The 26,976-nt window shown below is 33.0% G+C and overlaps 1 protein-coding gene across 1 annotated transcript in view; it reads right to left on the bottom strand.

Annotated features, from left to right (window-relative positions):
• The window catches only part of LOC125055448 (thyroid receptor-interacting protein 11-like), a 44,069-nt gene that overhangs the window by 5,325 nt on the left and 11,768 nt on the right, over positions 1–26,976 (bottom strand). The window contains exons 3-6 of the mRNA XM_047657911.1: positions 3,652–6,825; positions 2,866–3,050; positions 2,207–2,370; positions 1,476–1,679 (exon numbers count right to left, since the gene is read on the bottom strand). Coding sequence (XP_047513867.1) covers positions 1,476–1,679; positions 2,207–2,370; positions 2,866–3,050; positions 3,652–6,825 — 3,727 coding nt within the window. The remainder of the gene's footprint in view (positions 1–1,475; positions 1,680–2,206; positions 2,371–2,865; positions 3,051–3,651; positions 6,826–26,976) is intronic.

A 26,976-nucleotide genomic window follows, 5' to 3' on the forward strand; every position in this document is an offset into this window, starting at 1 on the left:
AAAATCAAATAATTTGATTGTATTCATAAGATATCAATGTAAAATGTGCAATGCTTACAAACAAGTGCTTAAAAAAGTTTAGCCGAAATTCAAAGACATTCAAACTTCTATAATCTTTTTATATTTTAGAGTATATAATAGAATATTGAAAGAGGTAATTTAAATTTCGACTAATAATAAAAAACAACATATTCACAGGCATAGACAAAAGTGAAAAAACAGGACGTCACGATGTGAAACACCCCTCAATCAAACCCCATATGGTAATCTGAGTGCGCTGTACAAAGTGACGGTTGACACCTGTCAAGTGTCAATCTGTCATTTGACCGCGGTGTGAAAACCTCACAGTTACCAAATGAGATTAGACCGAAGTCTGTGCAAGCTTAATTCTTCAAATGCTTTAAGCTTAACATATTTTTTAAAACGTTTGAATTTATTATTATGAAACTTTCTTCGTAAGCGAATATATAAAACTTGATAAACATATTTAAATTCAAACGTATATAAAATTACAGCAGCAAAAAAACATCAACAGATGCAACTATACCCGGTGAAATATATATTGATTTCTGTGATACAAAATTTATTGTCTGGGATAAGGGATATACTTTTTATAGCAAAAAATATTTGTCATCAACACAGAAATCAAGATATATTCACAAGGTTGTACGATATCATATCGACAGACTACACAAATCAAAATGGGACAAACGAAAGCGACACATTCTACATAAAACTTACATGATTGTGTCGTACTAAGGAGCTAAACGGCATTTGACTGCATACCAATTGGTAACCTGGGGGTGACTAGCCCAGAATTACCAGCTGATATTTAGTCAGTCACCGGACGGAAATCTATTTAAACTCACACTAGGAACGAAAATAGGCTAAACAATCTCAAATCAACAAAGTCAATTCAATAATTAAACAGAACAAACAGGATAAATTAGTAATCGACCATACAAAGTATTCTACTAAAACCTACTTGCTAGACCATTCAAAGACAAACACAATTCTCAAACGCTAGAATAGGTTATGCTAGATTTAACTATTGGCAACACAGTATCTTCAACTGTCTCTGTGCTCTACATAAATACTTATTCTTCTCCATAATAAACTAGTAAGTATTAAAATAATCAATATTATTTTTCTTTGCATTTCGAGAGTTATGTTAGAAAATATTTTGTCTCTTATGCACAAAAACAATTCAACGTAAAACATAGTATGGAATATAAATGGACTTTACTTATCACAACTTTACAATTAGTTTGAATAATATTTTTAGACAAAAGTAGACAAAAATCGAAAAAGTTACAAAATTTTAAATAAATTTTAATCTATCTTATAATTAAATTATATTTTTAGATGTGATTTTCGCGTAGCATCATAAAATTGCGATAATTTATGAAAAGTTAAATTTGTTTTACTTTCTACATACAAACATTCCTTCTAATATAAAAAAGTGCACTCCTTACCTTGTTCCTTCAAATCATTAATTTGAGCTGTCTTAGTTTCCACCTGATCTCCAAGCCTAGCTGCCGCCTGTAGCCCAGCGATGGATTCTTCCAATTTAGCTTTGAGTCGACCGATTTCTTCCTGTAAACCCTGATTTTCTCTTCTAATCTCATCCATTTTATTTCTTATTCTCTCAGTCGCAGCGTGTATGTCTCGTTCTTTGTCTGAAAGAAGGTTTTTTTAGGAATTACGCAATATAAAGAAACAAGAGATGTTTAGCTTTGTAAGGCTAATCGGTTAATAAGTCTTGACAAAATCGAGTAGATAGAACTTCCTGTACAGGTACACATCGCCCTTGGATCGCTTCGAATAATTTAATTTCTCCCCGCCCGCTTCGCATAAATATGAAATCCTGAAAACCGTCTACTGCGTAATACAAACAAGTCTCCGCTTTGGTTGTCAAGTAAATAAGTTATTAAAAATCATGGAATATGCTGCATATGAAAACGGTTTAAACGGTAAAACATACATTTAAAAAAAATGTTTTACATTTCTAGCTTTGTTTTGTCAATGTCAAGTCGCACGTCTCAACTAGATAACCTGGTTGTCGTCGGCAAGGAAGACAAAATGTTGCAGGGCAGGTCAAATCAAAATGAGCTAGTCACGATTCTCACAGGTCTCCTCATAACGGCTGCGCTAAGGGAAGCTATAGACTGAACAAAGTGGAAAGATATCACTATCAAAAAATTACCTAATTGAAATTGTTCTAAGACCACTTGAAGGTTCGTAATGGCCGCTTCACTCCGACTTCTCACGTCATCGGCTTCACTCAACCTGGACTGAACATCCTCTCGTTGCTTTTCTAATAGTTTGATTTGATTCCTAAGGGTCTCGACTTCTTGATTGGCTCGAATGCTGAAAATATACGAATTTTTTTATATATATTAAACCTGAAGTTAAGCAAAAATGAACAAATATAATAGTTATCTACTTTTACGATAGCAATCCGTGTTTTGTATTTACTCGACTAACTAAAACCCATATATATGATCCAATTCAGGTAACATATATTCCAGTTAGGTAGTTTTTGTGATATGGGTGGGTATCCACATTTCTAGAGAAGACGTGTATAATATGGTTCTTAGGCTTTAAATAATATTGACAGCCATTTGAGGTCGGTTTAATGTTTAATTCCAATTTAAACCTTTAATTTTACCTTGCTATAATTTTTTCACAGCAAAAAATGCCAAACAAGACAAACAATACTGTTTAGTTTCTGAGAACACCTAGGAAGAAGTATAATTGATTGAGTTTTATAGGGAGGAGTATAGTACGGTGGAATTTCGTAATTTTAATTGTCTTTTTGACAAAATAAAATTGTGTTAAGAAAATAGGTTCATTTAATCTTACCTATTACTAGTATATACAGTACTAGTCTGCTTCGCCCGATCTTCAACTTGGTGTAATCTCGTCTGACACTCCGTTAGCTTCTGCTCCGATATCATCAGCTCCTGTGTGTAACTCTCCTCTGTCTCCATCAGGTGATGACGTAAACGCTCCAACTCCCGCGTCGAATTTTGCTCTTTTTCTGACAACTACAAAATGTATCATAATTAAGAAAAGAAAAAAATCTTTACATTAAAAAAGGATGTATTCTTAAAAGAGAAATTGCACTAGAATTTCCTATGTTGAGGGCAGCTAGTCTAGTCCATTTGACATATTAATGATTTTAGGTACTTACGTAATAGATTTTACAATTATAACATTTACAATTTTATAATTAAACCACTGTTCCACATGAATAATACTTTCGGTATCAGCATATGACAGGTTTAGAAGTTGTTTAAGATATGAATGTATAAAGTTTTGAATCGATAGTGAAAATTTTGTGGTTAATGATAAAAGGGCATCTAAATGAGAAAAAACGCGAAGAAAGTGCGTTTGTTGGGTATTTGATACCAAAACCCGATAGAATGGAACATAAACCATAAACTGAAAATGAACCAAAGATTGAAAAATTGTATGTATGATGTCGACCTAACTATGTTCTCTACGTAATTCAGAAATGCTTTAGAAATCGAACTCTGGATCCATAATTTAATCGAATACAATTAAAGAAATCATCAAACAAACTGGGGTTTTACCAAAGAAAGTTTTAGAATAATTTATTTAATAGTGCATAGGAAAAAAAGGTACCTGTATATTTTCTGCTGTCAATTTCTTTACGGTCTCCAACTGAATAGTTAAGCTTTTGTCCAAATCTTCGCATTTCTTAGTTAAATTACACATAGTTTCTGTAGCATTTGTTAATTCAGCCTTCAATCTTTCGTAATCGCTTAATGACTGGTTCAACGATACTATAGCTTCGTCTCTCTCTTTAATTGTGCCTAGTAATTTCTCACAGTTAAGACAACTCTCGGTTTGATTTTTAAGTAATGAATCTTTTTCTTCAAATATTTTTTTGAACTCAGTATTTTGTTCTAATATAACGTGGTTTAAACGCTGTATTTCTGCATGATATTGAAGACTTTCATTATGTTTAAGGCTTACCAGTTTTATTAACTCCGCCTTTTCAGCCGTTTCTTTCTCGATATTTAGTTTATATTCTGAACACGTATTTTCTAATGAATTAAGCTTTTGATTTAATTCTGATAATTCATTTTCTTTTGACGTTAAGATGCTGTTTAGTTCAGCACATTTGTTCTCAGTACTTACTTTATCTTCTAGCAATTTTGCATATACATCGTTATGAACGGTCGTTGTTTCTGAATTGATTTTATCAGTTAATTCAACGATTGATTGCCGCAACTCTTTGATTTCTTTATCTTTATTATCTAAGTTTAATTTGTATTGTGTGTTCACTTTATCAAGTTCTTCAAGTCGGCTAGTTAATTTCGTTATGTCCGAATTTTTAGCCACGATTTCATCATTTAAAGTGTATATTTGTTTATTAATGTCTTCTTTTTCAGAATGTAATTTTTTAAGCTCCTCGTGACTATGGTTTGAGTTTTCAATTGTTTTATTTAGGTTGTCTGTAACTTTCTGCAACGATTTCTGTAGTCGATCAATTTCTGCATTTTTAATGGAAATATTGCTGTCAAAATCGGCTACATTTTGACTGAGGGTAGAAAGCGCTACTTGATTCTGATTTAAAGTAATATTTAATGTATCAATAATAGAATCTTTTACATTTAAGTCGGATATTAATTTATCAAATTCTTCTTGCATGTGTAGAATTTTAACATCAGCTTTGGCCAACTCTGTTTCAACGTGCGCCTTATTTTCAAGGGTATTGCTATTTTCTTTCTTTAGCGCTAAGTACTCATTACTTAAGGTGTTAAATTCATCAGTTTTACTCTGCAGTGCATTCGTTATTTTCTTCAGCTCTGTAAGATTACCAGTTTCAATAACTTCATTTTGTTTAAGTGAGTTATTCTCATTGATAAGATCATCTTTTTCTTGTCCCAGAAGTGTAATTTCATTACGTAGTTCATTCAACTGTTGTAAAAGATTTGAGTTTTTTTTGTGCAGGTCTTCAATTTCAAGCGCTAGTTGACTATTTTGTTTAAGCGTTTTCTCAATATCCTCCTGATTTTTCTTTTCTGACTCCAATAGTTTCACTTTTTCCAATAGCTCCAAGTTTTCATTTTCTAGATCTTGCTTATGTTTTATCATGGCGTCTAATTTGTTTTCTACGTCTTTTAACTTATGGTCTAAAACAGCTTTTAAAGATTCTAACTCTTTATTTGAAGAAGACCTTTCCGCTAACACATTTTTTAACTCGTCTACCTCTTTCGTAAGTAACACCTTGTCATTCTCAACAATATGTAAATCAATAGCGAGTTGTTCGTTCTTTGAAGTAGCATTTGATAATCGTTTTTTAAAATTATCAATATCATCACATGCTTTTAAGAGTTTTGCATTTTGTGTAACGTTAGTGCTGCTTTCAAGCTCTTCTACTGCCTTCGTATCATTCTTGCAAATTTCTAATTCATTAATCATTGATGTATATTTCTGCCGCAAATCATTTAAACTTTCTTGTAGAATGATTTTTTCTGACTTTACTTCAAACAATTCCTTCTCTACTCTCATTATTTCTGATTCAAATGTCTTATTAATTTGATTACAATCAGCCAATTCACTTTCTAACTTAACCAAATTATCTTCGTGCGTCTCTATTATTGGTTCAAGTTTGGAAGTGTTTTTAAGGGCTGCTATTTCTGAAATGAGAAAATCGTTGTTCTTCTTCATTTCATCTAATTCACTTTCAAAATGCTGGATATCTGATGTCAGATATTCATTTTCCGCAGTCAGATCCTCCATTTGCGTCTTTAACTGGGTAATATTAAGCTTTTTTTCTGATAATTTTTGTTCTAACGTTTCAATTTCTTTTTTAAATGCGTTAATAGTTTTAAATACACTTTCCAACTTAAACAATACTATATTATCTGCTACAGATGGCATCTCCCCAACATAATCAACTGGTAAATCAAAATTAACATAGCGATTATAAAGCTGCATGATTTTTTCGGGCTTAACTGTTTTATTATCTGTTAAATCAGTATTATCACGTTCCGCCAATTTACGTTTCAGATCGCTGATGTCACGTTTTAGGGTTTCTATGACACTTTTTGCGTTATCATCGATGTTTATTTCGTCTAAATGATCTTGATTGGTCGGACGCCTTTCTTGCATGTCTTGTAACTTTTTCTGAAGTTCTTCGTATTTTACTTTAGGAACCGTTTCAGACATTTCTGTTTCTTTCGAGATGACTTCAATGTCATGTTCCAATTTTGTAACTTTTTCTTGCAGTTTAAACACCTCTTCGTGGAGCTCTTGGTTTTCTTCTTGAAATTTTTCTGCGTTCTCTCTCAGTAAGCTGTGAATTCTTTCTAAGTTTTGGTATTTATGGTGAAGCGTTTCATAATCAGTGTGTAAAGATTTCATATTCTCTATTTCTTTATCTCTATCGCTCAATTGCACTAGTAAACGTTTGTTATCTTCCGAATACTCAACATTGGCATATTTCATTTCTTCGTGTTCTTGCTTTAGCAGCTCGAAATTTTTCTGTAACTCTTTTTTAAGGGACAGAAGTTTTTCCATAGCTGTTTGGTGTTGACAATCCAAGTCTTCTAAGCTATTCGTGAGGTTTTTATTTTCTTCGCGAAGTCTGTTCAGTTCCTCGTCATTATCAGGTCTACTATCATTGTTGACCCGATCTTTTATGGAGGATATTTCGTCTTGTAATGCTTGAATTTGTAGTTTATACTGTTTTTCCACTTCATGGTCGAAAGGTTTCGAAGTCTGAGGCGGTGGATCCCAATACCAGTTGGATTCTTCTTCTTTGACGCCATTTTTTCTCGAGAGTCTCTTTAAAAAAACAAATACATTAAAATTAATTTCTTCTTGAGGTGAAGAGAAATTATTCCCGAGTCATTTACTCCTTAGGTATTGAATACGTACACTAGCCTAGTCTTTTCATAGAAATAAAGATTGTGAATTAGTGTCCTTCACATAAGTGTTCAAATACGATATCATATCTTAGTCGGTTACGTTGAATCACAATTGTTACTAAAAGGTATTTTTTTAGGCTAGAAACAGGCCAGTTTTTTGCTTTTTATCGTTGGCAAGAATATATAACACTATCGAAAGGAAAATTAAAATTCATAGGTTTTAAAATAATCTATATATATAAAAATGAAACCCGTTTTCCGTTGTCACGACATAACATGAAAACGGCTTGACCGATTTGTCTGATTCTTTTTTTATAATATTCCTTAAAGTACGAGGATGGTTCTTACGGTGAGAAAAATTTAAAAAAATTGAGTGAAAAAGTCTAAAAGCAACACTTTTCTATATTCTCATACATAATATTCGTAATAATACTTAAAAGTCAATTGGAACTTTAATACCATATCATAAAGTTCAAGTGTTAGTGGAGGGGTTCCGAGAAGGTAAATTTAAATTTTTTGACATTTTTTGACATAATGTATTTGTTGTCTTATCAACTTTCTTTTTTTTATCTTAGCTAGACCGGTGTCCCGAATAGCAGAATAAGTATTTAAAAAAAATAAAGAATCGACTGTTAGGCGGTACGATGTTCGCCAGGCCAGCTAGTAATAAATAATTATTGTAATTGCAAAAAGGTTGGTTGTACGGTAAAACTGTATACCTATTTTAAAATATGCAAGTACGAATTCATAAGTGGGCTAACATAAAATAGATATAGCTAACGAAATTATAGAATTTCAAGTTTCACTTTATCAACATAGCAACCGTAAGTTCCCTTCAGTTAGTGCTATAACAACTTCAAATAAAATAAAACCAATAAAATACAACCGTCATATTTGCATAGATTATATTTATAGTTGGTTTGTGCTAATAAGCGCCTTGCCTTGGATAAGACATTTACAAGAGAGCTATTAAGACTACGCTGGCATAAAGTTTATTCAGAAAAAGTCTTAAGACACTGTACATAGGTAAAACATAGATTGTTTTCCTTTGAAAAGATCTTACTTTCTTGACAACTAACTACTTACTTAATTGAATATTAATTAACACATAATTTATTATAGATGACGTACTTGCTATATTTTTATTATTTACTTAATTATTTATTAACAATTCGTTGCGTTAACATAATAAAAATTAAGGATAATTAAATAAAAATAAGGGCAACTGGCGGCCTTTTCGCTTTCAAGCAATCTTTACCAGGCAACCACTGTGAAAAAAAATGTATCAAATAAGATTATTATATACGTATATATCTACGTTATTCCTCTACTAAAAATGTATTCAATATTTCTCTTTTTTAACTCCATCAAAGAAAGCAACCCTACAGGCTTACACCGTGACTATCTTTCAGTAGTTTCCGTTCATTTCAAAATACGCTACTTTATTTTATATATTTATTATAGCGTTTTGCTCACATATGAAGTAATAGAAGCAAAAAGCAAGTGCATAAGAATCGCATGATAAATTAGTGTCGTCTGCTGACCTTGCAGCCACTGTGCCGGAACGACAGAACTGCTATTAATCGCAACTCTAATGTTAATTACGTTTAAATACACATGCCTTTAGCTCGTGGAAAACCGGAGAAGAATCTGCAATAAGAAGAGGTGGTACTACGCACTTGATTTGAGAACTGGTAACTGTAAATTTTGAGCAATTTAATTATTTTTTTGACGTTCTTAAATGTATTAAAGTTACCTACTATCTAGATAATTAAAAATTAATTGAAAAAGATGTTGCTAAGCGCAAAACTCTAAGACGGCTGGACAAATTAAAGTAATTTTTATTTATTCTTTAAACTCTGAGAAAGGATTTTATGGAGAGAAAAATTGGAAACATAAAAAATAATTTTAATTAGTACTGAGATGTTTATTCCGGAAAAGCTAACAATCTCTATGGGATATCATAGCAAAATGTTCCATATGTTGGTACGTATAGCTACTAAAAAGGTAGGTAAACAAAAAAAATATATATTAAGGCGAAACGAAGTTCACGGGCGCAGCGCATATAAATAAAAATGAATCGCAAAATATGTTGCAAAACGCAAAACTCGAGGACGGCTGGAACAATTCGAATAATTTTTATTTTATTCATTCCTTGAACTCTGACGAAGGTTTTTATGGAGAGACAAACTGGAAATATTCCACGGAAAACCCGGAAAAATCAGGATAAATAAAATCATATTAAGGCTAAACGAATTTCGCGGGGGTAGCTAGTAGGTTATATTTTTGAGTTGACTTAATAAACCAACGACAATGACAATATTGTTTGTCATACGACAAAACCTTCATCGACGTACACGATAAGAAACACAATTTTGTCACCACACACCTAATTTAGTATTCAAGAAATAAATTAAAGTTTTTCACCGGTTTTTTTAACTTCCTTCGAGCAAGTGGTGCGTGAAACTGATAAAACATCGTCGCACCTTACTTAAAATTTACACGGAATACATTTTAAAACTCAAGAAAATGCTACTCTTTTAATAAATACATACTGAACTGTGAACTCTAATAGAGCGATCGTTTAAAGTCAGTAACAAAACTTATGTACCCCATCCCAACTAACAGATTCATACTATGTAATTAAGAAATTTGGTACGAATTGTAGTACAATTGTCTTCTTCAATGTTTGGATTCCAAAATAGTGCAAATAACGGTCACCGCGGTTATGTTTGGACAGACGAAGGGATTAAGATATGTTATCAACGTTATCACCTCTATCAGGTTGTGACCGTAAGCTGGAGTGAGGCAATTTAATAAGCCCAGTTTTGAAATCAACCTCACATCATTTATACTATCCCCTTTCATAATATCTTTAACGATTTAAATAATGCATTGTAGAAAATCATTTCTTTCAATATACAAATGCGAACTTTAAAAGTATTTATGGTCAAGAAATGTATAGCGCAATAATCTAACATACTATAGCAAAATTTTGGATAGGACACCTGCATGAACAACAGATAATGCTAAAATTTAAAAAACCATAAATAAGTGTTTCGTTGAATTGTGGATGTCAAGAATAAGACATTTAACCATAATTGTAATTACCTATATATTTGAACTGGTATATATTGTATAATAACAAGAGGTCCTGGGTTCACTGACCAATGAAACAGGAACCGATCTCAACCTAACTCAATCAGAGGAGTTTATCGCCTATTGTGTAGGCACGAACGGTTTTTAACCTGTACTTGTTGGACCTTCGAGGTCGGAATGGTGTAAAATTGTGAATTTTGTAGCATCCTCAATATTATTTCAATTAGAAGAGACTGTTATTCATTAATAAAATCTCACAATGAATTAATTTGAATTTCTTATAGACACATATACATATATATTATATATATTTTTTGACTAAAAAACCGAGGAAGGGGTTGATGTATATTTAAGCATAGTTATAAATTATATAAGTGGCTAAACAATTAGTACACGCATGACGTTTCTGGGATCATACAAGGGTTTTGTTAAAACTAAAGTAATAAGATTTAAGTGAAGTTAACTCGAATCCTTGACCGGTTTTCCTTCAGCTCTTAACAATGCGTTGCGTCACAACTGTTGACATGCAAACTGATGTCACGCTTCTAACATATTTTCAGTGGATGGCTTATAATAGGCAAATAATTTTCTTTGCTAAGGATTCTTATATACTGCGTGTGAGACTTAAAAAATCACATGGTTGCTAAGAACGCTTTTACTAATAAGCCCAATAAAAAATACATCACCTCATTATATTCACGTAGTGACCATTCCGAAAGAGACGAACACACACAAACCAAAAGCACAACAAGAAAAAACAATTCAAGGGAATTCATATTAAATTCTACACAACCTCCATATTGATATACAATTATTACGCTCTAAATAATTTAAAAATTCCACGCTTTTTGATCTATAATTATTAATGACACGACGATTATTACGCGGGAACTGCACTGGAGTTTTGTTCTTTTTATAAACAAGGTCTACCTTTTTTATGGCTGGCCAAAGAAGGTTTTTCATCGAACCTCTTTAGAACCATAGACTAGTTTAAGAACGCATTAGAGAAACGACTAAGGAACAATAGGGTATTGGCCGAGGAACTTGCAGCTGCAATCAATGCTAAGTTTTCAAAACAGTTTCTGTTTATATAATCGGTTATTGTGATTCTGTGCGAGATAATATTTTGTTATGCAAAGATTTGGATACACATAACAATACTGTTTGTTATGTTAAGTTATTACTAAAGCATGTTTGATGTACGACGTATCCTGAAGGTTGGAAAGGTTTATAAATAAAATATTGCGAGTTGAAAGAAATTGTTATGGACACTTTAATGCCCGGTAGATAAAAAATATAGGCTAATATATTTATCCTTTGGTGATTTCTATCTTTTCTCTGACGTTCTTTTTTGTTCTATATCTATTAAAGTTAATCATAACGACCTCCAAAATTTAAATTAAAGTTTTTTGACTAGGTTAACTAACTTTACTCATAAACATATTTAATTAACTTCTGTAGCACACTATAAATTAACGATTAATTAAAAATGCTTGGGAGAGTTGTGTTATCAATTTTCATGTTTTTAATCTATCAGTTTTCTAGTTTTAACTCGTGTGTAAACACTATATACCACGATTATCCTATTGCAATTTAAAATCATAATCGCAATAGAATCAATTTCACTATTCACATACAGTGTCCTTGATTGCAAGCGGAAAATTGCGTGTTGAAAGTTGTCAAATCAAAATGGACTTTATAACTGAATATTACGGCATGTAATCATATAACTAAAAATCAATGTGGTAGTAGTTTAGAAAATAAGAGTGTATTAGTTAATATTCCACTCCATTGTATTTCAAATGCACCTGTAATAGAGGTTATTGCTGAAGAGACAGTAAGAACGAATAATGACACGCTTGGAAGACTTAGTATAGATTGTTATAACTCTATTGAAAATGCAAATAACTTTGAATCTTCAGTTACAAAGCTTTAGGTCCTCATCAATATGAACAGCAGTGAAGTGATGATAAATGCAAATGTTAATTCTGTTAGTCTCTTTATAGAAGGTATTAACAACGGCTCTGATGTAAATGATATTGAATCTTGATAACATGGCGTTAACGTCGGAGTTTGAATGATTGGTGACGTAGCTAAGATGCTGCAGCTTCATACAGCACAGACCATTGATTGACGATATGTCGTTTGTAAGTTCATTGTTATTCTAAACGCTGTTAAAAATCTAGGGGACAGTTTTGGTTGGATCATCCAGTTCTAGCGTATATATTTATCGGTTTTTAACTGAAGTATTTAATTTAAATATTTCTAAACGTGTTCCACATAGAACTGGAGTTCCTTTTTTAAAGGTGCACATGGAACGATTTAAGTAAGGCACTTTCCTATGTATTCCTGCATCGTATTGTAAAAAAAAACATCTTATTTTCGGGTACTTGGCCTCAGTTTACTTAAGCTATGATTGTCACTTAATTTACCGTAAGCTCAAGGACAAGTCACCGTGAACGGTGTCTTCTAGTTCTAATCGTGGGAACTCATTTACAATGGCATGTCAAGAGCGAAGTGATTCTATTACAAGAGGCCGAATTCTCAGATTTGATGAAACACCAATGAGTAGTTCGTCTGTTTTTTAAACAAGTCTTGGACTACTTGCGTCTTGGACGCTTGAGCGTGCGTCATCCCTCAGGTCGTAGGTTCGGACACCAGCTGTGTGCCAATGGACTTTTCTATCAATGTGCACACATTTAAACTACTTGTATAGTCAAGTCGTTCCGGTGATCTCATCATGTGTGAATAGTGTTAACTCTTTTGCTACATTTTGAAAATAGTACTCCAATATCAAAGAGCTGAGTTTCGAAGAAAATTCCTATCAGAACAAGAAACGTACCTACGCGTTTGACGTATAATAGATAGCGTGTCCGCATTTCGGTCATGGCAAAGCTTTTTATGCCAACGAATTATCCGACCTACCCGTAACGGATGCAGGTTCATAATGACACCGATTTTAAAAACACTGTATACCTACTGATAATATTTGTTTCCTTTACGACCTTTTAAAATTATACAGATATTTATATCTATCTATTCTAAAACAATTATAGTGGTATACTTTACAAAAAATAAAAAATATTACACTTCCTACACTTTGCTAGTAATATTCTGTTCTATTCTTTCTTTTTTCATTGATCAGCCCACAACCGTTTATATCAAACTCTGGATAATAGTGTGTATTATTTAATATAGATATGCAAAACTTATACAGTAATTTTTGATAAAGTATAATTTGAAGAATGTTTTAGAATTGTAATATTTCTACAAGGCTCTATTAGTATGACAAATAGTTAACAAAGCACATTTTTTGTAAATTAAGATAAAGGTAATTTTTATATAATCAGTACAATATATAGCAATATGTATTTGAATGGTTACTTTTAATATAATTTCAACCAGGACATAATCTAAGGGCTCCATAATGACAGCCGTCAAACACCTAGCTCCCGACGTGCGGTCACGCGGGTCACTGGTTTCGTAACACAAGACCTCAGTCTATAGTCTACGTCCAGAATGCAATCTGTGGTAACTGGTGAGCCTGTCGGATCTGTCATACCTGTCAAGTCGAATGAGAGTTGTCTACGGTTGTTCTTGTGGTTTTATTTTAATCGTCGGAACTTTCTATACCAATATCATACAGAAATTTTCATAACAATTTAGGAGGAAATTCGTTAGGAACCTGACGTTATCAAAATTCAAAGAAATTTGTTAAATTCTAATACGCGAAAGCGTGTACCTAACGTGTTCTCCTAAGTACTTCTTCACTTGTCACTTACAAAATATATGTAGAAAATTTTAAGTTATGTAAAGTTGGGACGTTATACAACCACAATGTACCATTGTTCACACCGCAGCCGCTTGACACAAATGTAGTTAGTACCTTGAAGGTAAAGTGTGCAACACGATTGGAGACAAAATATATCAAAAGAGCGGAGAATCCTCCATGAAACTCAAACCTTCCGCGGGTTCCCATAAATGTGTGGAACAATAGAAGAATATCTGAACTAATTCTACTAAGGGTAAGACATAGTCGAGACATCGTACTTGGACTCGTGCTGTCCAAATTCCGTACCAATTTAGACCAGAAATCATGGGAATCCTTTTCATACGACTGTCTGTTTGCCCCTGTTATAGATAAAACAAATAAAAAATCTTTTTTTATATAACGGGCAGGAGGCTCACGTGATTAAATGATACCCCCATAGCCACATTTACAGAATGCTCGCAAGTGCGATGTCGGTCTTTTAAAAATTGGTATTAGAATTCATAAAAAAATATAATAAATAGAATTGTAAAGGCACCTTGTAGCGGATGACGGATGATTGTCAATAATCACTCATTAGCAAGTAATAAGTGGGACAAGGTGATACGATACAAACCGGTACAGCCAAAATTAATTCCTATCCGACATAGAAAAAGGATGGTTATATTCAATTTCCTTTACTTACAATTAATGCGGCCATAATTACTCCAGACTATTTTCCATAAAGGACCTTAGCGAAAATAAAGCTTAAAATGTGCAAGCAATTAAATAGGTAAATTTTAGTAAATGTATAGATTCTGCTATCTATCTATTCTGATATATATATGATGGGCGATTTCGGTACTACTATGTCAATAATCAATATCGCCTCGGGACCACCCGCAACCAATTCACATCGGTATGCAACAGAGAATGCGCCCGCGCAGTACAAACAACGCATCGCGAAATATAACAAAAACTAAGGACGAACTCTATTTACTTTCTGGTGTCAATAAACGTTTGTAGTCCTTGTTTTTTTAGTACTTGACACACCTGTAGCCCTCATTTGACAGCCCGCAAAGGAACTTATGTTAAAATGTTTTTTTACTATAGAATCGTAATCGTATAGTTGATCTGATTTTAACTATGGCCAAATTTTATCAATAAATAACTTCAAACAATATTTGTAGACGTTTAAGTACATAATTCTTCAACAAGTACGCGCAAAGTCTGGTGTAACATTATACAATTCGAACAAACATAGGAAGTAATTATTTTCCTCAATAAAACGAACTATGCGTATACGCCTTATCGTGCAATAAACCCCCAGCTATCGCTATCCCTTTCTTACGTGGGGATTCGCATCCCGCTCGCACCATGCGTTGCTTAGCAACGGAATTGTTTACACAGTAGTTGAATGATCGATATGTTGTACAAGCAGGAACAGTATATGTTCTTGTATAAGTTAAGTATTATTGCTTTCAGCGTTCAATCCAGAAGGTTTGATTAATATATATAAATGCTTTGAAAAACAATTATTAATATTATAAGAGGAAAGATTTCATTGTTTGGTCGCATTGAATAGGCTCCATAATTTGAAAATTTGAAAAAACATTTCACCATTATAACCAAAAGTTAGGGTTCTGTTTGAAAAATACCAATAAAAGTTGCTAAATCGCGTGCGCTGCTAAACCTATTGACAATAGAGCAAAGTGATGTATGATAGTGATATGTCTACAAAAAAAGATCTACTGAGAAAAGGTTCAGGCAATAGATTATAGAACATCGGTAAGGCCGAGTTAATGCGGGTGGAACCGCAGAGCACAGCGAATTGTATCTAAGGCCTTCAGGCTTCATTCATAAAAATACTTAGTATTATTGCACTGTGGTATCTCAAAACATTTTTGTCATCCTAACCGCTATCTGAACCTTACTTTACAGCTGTGACACGAAGTTTTTTAATTTCATCTGGTAGCCCGTATGCCGTATGATCTGATTAAATGAGTAAAACTACGTGTTATATTATAAATTAAGTTCACGTCGTAGCAATAAAATACAATCTGCCATCACCAACTTTTACTGTATTTTCGTCACCCACATGTAAGTTACGTACTTTGGTAGAAATAGGCGAATTTTAATAAAGCCACCGAGTATAACGAGCCACCGATAAAGGTCTCGTTAATATTATTTAGGACCAACGATATAATCGCAATAGTAAGGTATATAAGTATAAGAGCATTTATTACAAGAAAAACTTATAAGAATTCATCACATTTCTTATGATTAGGGCTGAGTAACTATTTTAAATATGTACCAATGGCGCTACGTATGCTTATTAGGTGTGGGCCTCAAATTTCTGTATCTGTTTCGTGATCATTTCTAATAGAGATCAACTTTCTGTGCCTGACACATCGTCGACCTTTTGGGTCCTAATCTATGCCGGTTTCCTCACGTCGTTTTCCTTCATCGTACAAGCGAGTGTTTTAATGAGCACACATACAAAAAGTGCATTGGTGCACAGCCGGAGATCGAAATCAAAGTGTCGCACATTGAAACCACTAGGCCACAGCTCTCTGAACTATTAAGCATTTAAGTTCTAACTTACACAGGTAGGAATTATAATCAACGTTCACGTAAGCCACGTTTGTTTTATGAAGTGAAATTTGAATGTGTAAACTTTGTTTAGAATATGTACCCGGCGCGTGCTCAGAATACTCTATTGACGCGCTTTTGAAATTCGAACTCGGGTTCCACATGTCAAGTGTCAAAGTTTTTATCTATTTAAATAATAGTTACTTTTTGAGCTACTTGTAACATAAGTTTAACGAATTTATTTTTTATTTTCTTTTAATAAATAGGCATTTGAGATGGTATTATCGCCGCATGCTTCGTACTAGCCTATCTCCAGAAGATCTCTAACGAAAAAGTTCGGAACATTAAACAACAAAAAGTTGCGTACCGGGGCCACGTGTTGCGTCTTGACCGCTACTACCTTTTTCAATTAATTATAATGGGTAAAAGACAGGGTAAACGGCGTGTTGAACGAAAAAATCAAGGCTTCGTAACCTTAGGTAGTGGACGGGTATTGCGACTGCGGAAGAGTTGCTGCATCTGGCGTAGGACAATAAACGCTTGACAAGGCTGACGGCCAAGCTCCAGTAATTGAGAGGCACCAAAAGAAGAATACATAATAAAATCTACCATCAACATATAGCGCAAAGTCTCTCAACGATTATCCGTCTGTCGTTTCTATACAAATATTTTCATAACTTTTAAGATATATCGTCATGTTATTTAAACCCCTGGAAATCCGAATCCATATCACATAGACAAAAGAAATGTATTTGCAAAATATTGTCGGATCTTTCTAATCCTCTAGTAAAAACCCCAATTTTCCTATTTAACTGTAACACTTGACGAATTTGCGTTAAGGCGCGTCACATCCTCTGAAAGTCAAATTTTAAATGCTAATAACTGTTTCGAAATTGTAACCTCGGCGAACTCATGCGCAGTATTGTGATTCAAAATTTGAATTGTGATTCAAATTCGTCTATACCAAGATGAAATCTTGCTTCTTTGTTTGTTTGTTGTGGTAGGTCTTTCTACATACTTAAGCACTATGTTGTTCATATTATAAAGAATTGTACACCTAGTAGGTAAATTATACTTTCTATATTATCTTTTTCTTCAGGTAAACTACCAATCGGTGTTAACACAATACGGATGAAAAGCTTTTTGTTAATAGGATTGGGGCAAACGATCCTACGGGACTCCCAAAAAGGGCAGTCATCGCATCCTATGGACACCCATTTATGTGGGTGGCGGCTTTTTTCTTTGAGGTCTCCCAGGGAAGACCCAAGACAGGGAATCGATTCCAATTGAAACCTAGCATTCACCTTATATAATAACTGAAAAGGTGGTAGATACTGCAGGGGGGTACCTTATATCGTAGTAACGCATGTTCTAAGTTTAAAATACCAGCTCTAGTAATTGCTACATATCCCTTCTACTGTAAATAATGAATTGAAAATCTGCATCCATAGAAAATTTAAAGACTCGTAACAATTACGGCTGGTCTTCGTATATAAATTTTTTTATAAAAGTTCCTTTTCAACTTTTTAGGCCAACTTTGTTTTAAGTTAACGAACAACAAATAGAAGAATATGAAAATGCTGAACGCGATGCGTACAAATAGTTATATCTAAAGAATTCGTCTGTTCGGCCGAGTCAACACATCTGTTTAAATAAAACCACAGATAATGTCTTCTATTCATTATACTTTTATATTTAACCTCTTTAAAAGCCTTTGTAGCCATAGACTATATAAAGAGTACAACACTTTATCATAGAATAAAAAAAATACAACACACTTTGTCAAGTATGAGTCTTTTTCATGATGTTAGTTACAGCTCCTTACAAGCATCTTGTAAAACAAAAATTTGGCGATTTATCTTGAAGAATTTCTGGCCAGTTCTTCTTTTCCGTTCTACACCCTTCATTTGAGGATTAACTAAGAGTAGTGAAAGAGAGTTTGATTGAGTAAGTTTTAAGGCAGTTTTTGCCGCGCACCAAGACTATAGGGAACGAATTACGGTCTTACGGTCCTTCAAGAAGCGTACTAATTATTAAAAGCAACGCACTCGCGAGACTTCTGACATTGAGAGTGTCTATGGGCGGTGGTATTTCAAAAAATACATCCCATAAACGTAATATATACGTAATATATAATATATACGTATCGGTATCAAAAATACAAAAAAGTTGAAACAAAGAACTACTGTCAAAGCGGTTCCTATATAAAATTTTGGAAGTAAACTATGTGTTAGCTCCTAAAGCGATAATATAATCTGTATTTACTGACACACTTTCCAAAAATCTTTGCGATTCACGTCACATAATTACAATACCAAATCCTTGCAAACAAAGAAAAAATATTGTTTACGAAACCGCAAATATCGGTCACTGTATTATTAAATGGTTTTTAAATCATAACCTACTTCGCTACACTTGTGTTTTATGAAATTTTGAAATGAAATATGATCTTTCCATAAAAAAATATCAATTTTTGTCTGCGATTTCGCTTGTAACTTATTTTTGAACACAGGTCCTATACATTACTCCTATATCCTTTTCAAGCGGAATTAAAAAACATTATTATATATCCAGACTATGGAAGAATATCTTCGATACTTTAAGCTTCTTTAGGTTCCTTGAAACCTTCATTTTAAACAGTATATGTACGTCTATTTATTCTTAGTTAAATAATACATGAAAATCTGTACACTAAAAAATTAATCTATTTATCTAAAATACTTCATCGCAGAATACTACCCGTATCCTATACCTTGTTCCACAACTGAGCGTTTTATGACTCTTTATCGCGCACCACCATTATCCAGCTGCCTATCAAAGTATTTCCGAACCAAGTCTACTAAGGATCCTTCTAGAATAGTGGACACTCACATTGCCAGACGACAAGTTCCCATTCATAAAAAGGCCGGCTTGCCCTAAACCGCCTGTTTGAAAAAAAATATCGTTTTGTGACCCGAAGTCCGTTACTATGATTTAATTCACACACCTTTATCGTGAAAAACAACGGTATCTTCTATTTGTAAATGGGTGTTTCAGCAAGCATTGCGTTTTAAATTTGAAATAGACCAATTTTAAATTGTAATCGTATATTAACATATAATACGGGTCGGTACCGGTGACCCGATGACGCGGGCTGAATATTAATTTTAGACCTATTTAGGGAGAAGGGGTTAGACGATTTAGACTAAGCTTAAATAAGTCGAAAAACTTTTTAAATAGGGCTGAAAAAGTCTTACTAGGGCTTGTCCAAGCAAATATTTTTTGTGTGCAATAATACTTGCTCATACATACGGTGAAGGTAGTCTAGTACGGTTAAGGTCCAAATTGACGTCGGGCAGAAAGCTGATCATCTAGGTACTTGCCTTTTAACATTATCAAGGAACATATATCTATAACACGGTAGTTTGGTTCCGCGTTATAGGGTATTCTCGGATAACGCGTCCCTATAACGCGTTTTGTACAAATGATTCACATTTCACGTTTAACTTATTTCGTTAAAGGGGATTTAAAATCGATTATAAAGAAAAAGTTATGTTACTATTCATTATAAATATCACAGTATACCCGCGTTATATGGGGGAATACCCGTGTTATACGAGGGACTGAAAACATGTAATATGAAAATGAGTTATAAGGGGGTTTCCAGTACTTCTTCCCTTTTGTGATCCATATCAAACAGTCAATAATACGAACACATATATCCATGTTCATTTTAGAGAAATTAATTTTAAATAGAACAAAGCTATATTGAAATACGAAACGTTACTAAAAATACATGAATTATGGAATTCCTCATAAACGCTACATCAGCTGAATACCCAACGTGTGAGAAACATACAGACATATAATACCTTTGTAAACTTAGTTGCCGACTTCAAAGAATGTATACCATAGAAAATGGGACTCAGTTAATAAACTTACAGAACATACAACAACTTACAGAACAGACAAAATAAAATAAACGTATGAAGAGGGAATATATAGAAGATATTCTCGATAATTCGCTCGAAAAAACCTGTGGCGCTACAACCGCCATGACTTCGGACCAGTAGGTTAGGTATTCTGTGCCTGACACAATGTTTTTGGGGCTGCTGGAGTCCGGTTTACCGTAAAAACCAGTATTAATTGATGGATAGAAAAACCTTTAGAGCCAGGAAACGAACGCACCACGCGTTTCCCGGTTGTTAGTGAGGAACCAATTTCTATTGAACTGTAAATATAAACTTGCTATATCGTGATAAAAAAGTATTGATAAGAAAACCATTCACGGAATTTTCTATATCTGATAAAATACACAAAAATAAACATAGCAAATGAATACTCACAGTTATTTACTGCCTTGCACTTAAATCCATTAATATTAAGTTAATTAATTAAGTTCTGGGAGGGATTTTTATTCTATATCCATAAATAATAAAACAAAAAGCACTTTGGAACCAGCATTCGATATACTTGTGTATTGCTACAAGCCACGGGATTTTACTCACCCAATATTTTCAAAAAACGCTCATACAAATTATGAGTTTTAATATTACTGTAGGCGTGCAAATGTCCCGTATTATATTCCTAGACTCCACATTATCTATTGATAAAGGGTTCTTCTGTTATCAATAGTTTCTTATGATCACAATCGATATATAACAAGTACCTATTACGCTTTCACTGATATGGATATATCGTGTTAATTAATCTGTATGAGAATCCATTCCATTCGTATTAAAATGCTTTACATAAAATAGCTATAACACATAAAATAGTACTGAGTTTTTCATTAGAAAACTAGTTAGCTAATAACGCGTCACTATCGCCATTTTCAACATTTTCCCGCCATTAACGGACGCCATCTTGTTTTTTATCAGTTACATGTGAGGGGTAGATAAAGTGTACTTGACTTGTAATTATTATTGTCTGTTTAAATGTTATCATAAAGGTTTCTAAGTTAAATAAATTTATATGAAAATGAGTACGAGTTTTACATAGAAAGTCATTAAAGGTTTCAGAAACGTGGCTTAGCGCGAACTACGACTCCCGTATGTCTGTCAAAACGTTTTTGACACATTGGAGTCACACTTAGCGCTTCATCTCGTTTCAGATACTCTAAAGATAATATTTAGAGTTGGGATTCTACAAAACACAAATAGCATGTAATATTTTGTCCTTATCGTATTCGTGACATTGTGAACTCATAAACATGACATAATACTCATTTACTATTTGTGGCTTTACTGTTATGTACACGGTACGAAAGTATTAACGAATTTAAAAAAAATATAGGACCAACGCAATTTGTCTCAAAAACTTTGACGTATTTAGACGAAGGTAAAAATATGTTATACTCTGGGTCATCAAACACAGCAGAGATAAAAACGCCACAGATAAGGGAATAACGGTATTCCCGTAATACGGTCTGTTATCTGTGGTGAGTGCTCTATGCTCTATTTGCTTTACACGCCCAACAATAGATTAAATACTTTTTGGTGACCCGTTTGAGTTTCTAAATACTTTCTAAATTACCAGTGACGGTTAACGGAGTGGCTAAACGTTACACTTTTAAACTAAATTTTCTTGTCCTTCCTTTTTTTTGTTTTAATCTGCAGTACTGCTAGTAATGTATCTTAGTATAGAACAATTCCGTTACGCATTAGCCGAGTTTAAGTTTAATTTTTTTGCTGAAATCGCACGCATGTGCGACAAGCAAGTATTATCTACAGGTGTTTAAAACAACAATATAACTAATCATATCAGGTACTTCAATGATAATTCGTGATATGTTAATAAAAGTTTAAAGCAATTCAGTTCAACTAACCCTAGTGAAAACCACGGACATTTTTTTTTTACGTTCCGTTTCTCAGTTTTATATGGACTACTGCTATTGTCAAAATGGTTAGTTCCCGAAATCTTAGAAGTACTCTGTAGCACTATAGTATTTACAGCTATTACTGTTAAGGGTATTTTAATTATTAAGACTTAGAATAAAATCCAATCAATTAATTCCATTTAGTATTTTCAAAACTTTAACAGTTATTTATTTTTAATTCATATCTCCCGCCATTCTGGCACCTTCTAGGCCTCGTGAGACTTATCTTTACGCAGAATTAACGTTTAATATTTCCGTTTTTTAGTCTACAAAATGTTGTGTCAAGAACCGTTTCCATTTATCGCATTGAATGACAGAATAAAATCGTTACAATATCTGTAAATATTAGCATTTTTAAAAACAATTTAACTGGTATAACCGAATTGAATTTATTTGTAAAACAAATTTAAACTTTCAAACCAATATTTACGCAAGGCGTGCGTCAAAAACTAATAAAATTATGGATATTTCTATTAAATTGAATAATACCTTAACTAAATGCAATAGAGTTTATTTTGTCTTGACAGTGGAGAATTTGATCAGCTGCCTTCAATCATCTGATATAACAATTCTACCATCGTAAATGGTTCATGAACCTATGTTAGACATTTTTATTGTCTTAGGTGTTTTAGACATTCTTTAGTCAACTTATACATAGACGTTAAAATACATTTCACAGATTATCATATCTCCGATGTTCGATAATCTGTGACTGTAAATTTTTTTTTATATGGCTCTGGCACGATTTGTGCATTTAGCCAGCGTCAAGTATAGGATTTTTATAATTCGTGCTTGTCTTTTTAGGCACTCGCCCGGTACCGCACAACCCTCCCAAAGGCCGAGAACAAATTTAAATTAAATTAAAACTTGCCCTCGAACCGGGAATCGAACCCGGTACCCCTCACCTAGCTGCCACTTAATAAGACCGCTAGGCTATGAGGCCCCCAAAACTGTACATTATAAGGAATATTATTGAATCACCTTATAGATTAAGTCCCACGAAAGGATAGACACAGCGTACATAGCATCGTTTAAATGCAATCTGTCTCCCAAACCTTAACCATTATTGTTTAGTATAACTCAAATTATTATAAATAATATTTTTATATGTCTCTTTTAATTTAAAAAACTGCTACATTTGATGAAAATACATAAAATCACTAATCAATTAATAAAGAATCCCTTTGAAATACAATAATCGCGTGTGAGATTTAACTTTTTATCGCGACGTAATTATATCTATTGCAAAACTTAATGTAGACAATACATAAATAGATAAATACGAATATTATTTTGCGTCATGCAACGTTAGACATTACATGTTTCCCAACCTTTATGGTGCCATGTTAGCCTACCCAAAATTCTTAAGAAATTTAAATGATAATGATGAAGAAATTATTAAAGAAACAATAAGTAAATTTCCAAAAAAATAATTTCCAATTTAGTTAGTTTCAGTCTCAATCGTCGTAGGTTCGATCTCCGGCTGTGCACCAATGGACATTCTTTCTATGTGCGCATTTAACATTTGCTCGAACGGTGAAGGAAAACATCGTGAGGAAGCCGACATGTCTTAGACCCAAAAAGGCGACAGCGTTTAAAAAAATGATCATGAAACAGATTCAGAAATCTAAGGCCTAAAGAAGTTGTAGCGCCACTGATTTATTTATTTTTATACTCTTTTTATAAAGAAGGACTTCCCAAAACATATAGGTCTTCGACTTAGAATACGAAATTTAAAATCGTGTCATATTTTTAAGGCCTATAGTAAGAACTAATAAAAATCAACCCAGTCGTGCCATAGACAATAAATATTTTATTAGCGTTGTCGTGAGTTTTGTTTTATATTGATAACTTTGTCCTATTTTTAACACATTTGACTATATTTTATTGTTTTCAATAAGATATCTTTCACCTAGTTATACATTCAAAGCCCTCGTTCAACGTAAATTAATCAATAAAGCTTTTTATAAATTTGACGAATACTTAAATGATCCTAATCCTTGGGATTGATTAGCCAGTTCAAACAATTTGTATGACTTAAAACTTAGCGATTAAAAAGAATGGCGGAGTTTCTTGCCAGTTCTTCTTGCCCGCTCTACGCTCTTGACTTGCGAACTGGTAGTAAATGTCAATTTACAATTAATTTAACTTCTTTTTTGACGTTCATTACTGTTTACCTATGTGAATAAAGTTATTTTGAGTTTGAGTTACTTACAATTATGTACTTATATGCTTTACTTACTACTAACTTAGGTTAACCTGTGACCAGAACAAGTGTTTTGAATTAAAAGACAAGTGCTTGCTGCGACTCGATCGTATGCGTCGAATAAAGATATTAGTACCACTTTGGGGCCCAATTCTCGCTCAATGACTTCCACCTCTAGTGATGAGAGTATTTAATATAGGTATAACGTGATATATCAACTCATACAACGGTTTCAAATATATAAATAGGAAGAAAAATTGAGGCACCGTTCCTATTATTTCTCCGTAAAACCATAGAACATCTAACAAATGTCCCGTAGAATATCACTGATATCTATCTCTTTTCATCACGGCGTAAACACAACCGGTCAGAATGAGACGAATATAGTTTCATTAGTATAGAACCTTCAGTCAAACTTAAATCTAGATCTAGGAGCTGTCAAACCATTTCTTCTGTCGGACATATTTGTGTGAGATACGAATTAGACTTTAATATGGTGTTTTTAAATGGATAACGTCTATTATAACCACAATTCTGGTATAACAATTACATTTTGAAAATAAAATTTGTATACATTCACGTAATTATAATGAATAATTTAATTAAAAAGGTCACTACCATCTGAGAACAATTCATAAAATTCAAATATAACTTTGAACGTACAGCAAATTATATTTTATTACAATATTGTAATGATAACTACCTTGACACGGAAGCATAACCTTAACAATTATTTTGAAAGCCCTATTTTATAACTCCTGGCATATTAATGATGTATTTGTTGCAACAACTAAAATTAAAAATTTCTGAACATACGTATAAAAATTCACATAAATGCATTTTTTCTTTAATACTTCTTAAGGATTGGAAATCCTAACTAGCATTTTACGCAATTTTATATATTTTTAGCTGATCCGGCAAACGTCGTTTTTCCATGTATATCATTTATAATAAAAAATAGGGGTTAATCGTAGAGGGGTGAAAATTAGGGGTTGTATGTATTTTTAATGCTGTATCAAAAAGAAACTAAAAATTAAATAATAATAATTTAGGGGTGGACTACCCTTAACATTTAGGGGGATGAAAAATAGATGTTGTCCGATTCTCAGACATACCCAATATGCACACAAAATTTAATGAGAATCGGTTGAGCCGTTTCCGAGGAGTTTAACCACAAACACTGCGACACGAGAATTTTATATATTAGATAGAGAATACATGAAAATAATATTAATAATAACTATTTCTATTATTTTGTGTTATGGTATATTTTTTGTAAGCCCACGAGATCTTTACAAATGACAATACGTAGTTTAGCGTCATCACCTAAGGGAGCTCAATTTACTAAACCTACAAAGTAATAATAAAAAAAATGTAAATTTAAAAAAAATTAAAAAGTTTGGTCTCTGTGGCAGTGTACTTTTAACCCTGGCAGCATTTCATTGCTGTATTGCGATACTTATTCGGAAAACTACTGAGCGAGGGAACTATCTACCAGAGCCAACTTAATAAGCGCCCGTGCACTTAAGCCCCACGGCCCAAAAGACTCTATTCCAAAGGGAATAAATTGTAAATACAAATTATACGTATGTAGCCTGATTAAATGATAATATGTATGTATTTTCTAAATAAATTAAATAAAAATATATAAACTAAATAAATAAATTTTCTTTCCTTTTTAGTAGTTAAAACAGACAGCTACCTCATAAATTCTTGACCCGTGCACTCAGGCAGAACCTTACCACCTAGCCTCGAACAAAATGAATAAATGATTATATTTCATTGCAAGAGAATGTTAAGATCAGGTAGGTCAGCTCAGTTGTTATTTTTAATAATATATTACTGGTTTTAACTCTAAAAGAATAAGGATGGACTTTTCAGGGAATAATAGTTATAAACGCTATTACAATTACCTACGGGTTTATGATTAATAACTTAATAACCACGCCAGGAACGAATTATATAACTTTAAATCATAAGTATTTTTATAATTCTGTAGTGAAAATCTTTAAAGGGAAGACACAAGAATCTTCCGTATTTCACGATAGTCATGTAAGTACTTTTTTGAGGAACTACTTGCCTAATGATGCAATATGCCACATAGGTACATTTTGATAAAAATTATGGTTGTGTCGATTTGAGTTACTGTTAGCTCTGGATCATTAGGTTTGACCTAATTCCCGTTATTCCAACAACTCCTAACTTTAAGGAACCCGTTACCGGAATTGAAGGAACTCATTAATTTAAAGTATCGCAGATATTAAGAGGCCTATTTCTTGGCTGGACATGTGCTATGATACATGTCTATAGAATGTTTCGATTCATCCCTTATCTTTGATTAAACATTATATAAATATTATTTTAATTGCATCAAACTTCGTCAAAAGACACCACTTATAGAAGAAGATATAGGAAGTTTTGAATACGATTTTAATTGAATATATTTATAATTAAATAATCAATTAAAAGAATCCCAACCTCATCAAGATAAATATTTTAACGATTTTGATTCAATCGTCTAATTAATCTTACTTATTCTCAATGTTATATGAATTTTTAAACCAGA

The sequence above is a fragment of the Pieris napi genome, chromosome 13 (genome assembly GCF_905475465.1).
Source record: "Pieris napi chromosome 13, ilPieNapi1.2, whole genome shotgun sequence".
Classification (NCBI taxonomy): Eukaryota; Metazoa; Arthropoda; class Insecta; order Lepidoptera; family Pieridae; genus Pieris; species Pieris napi.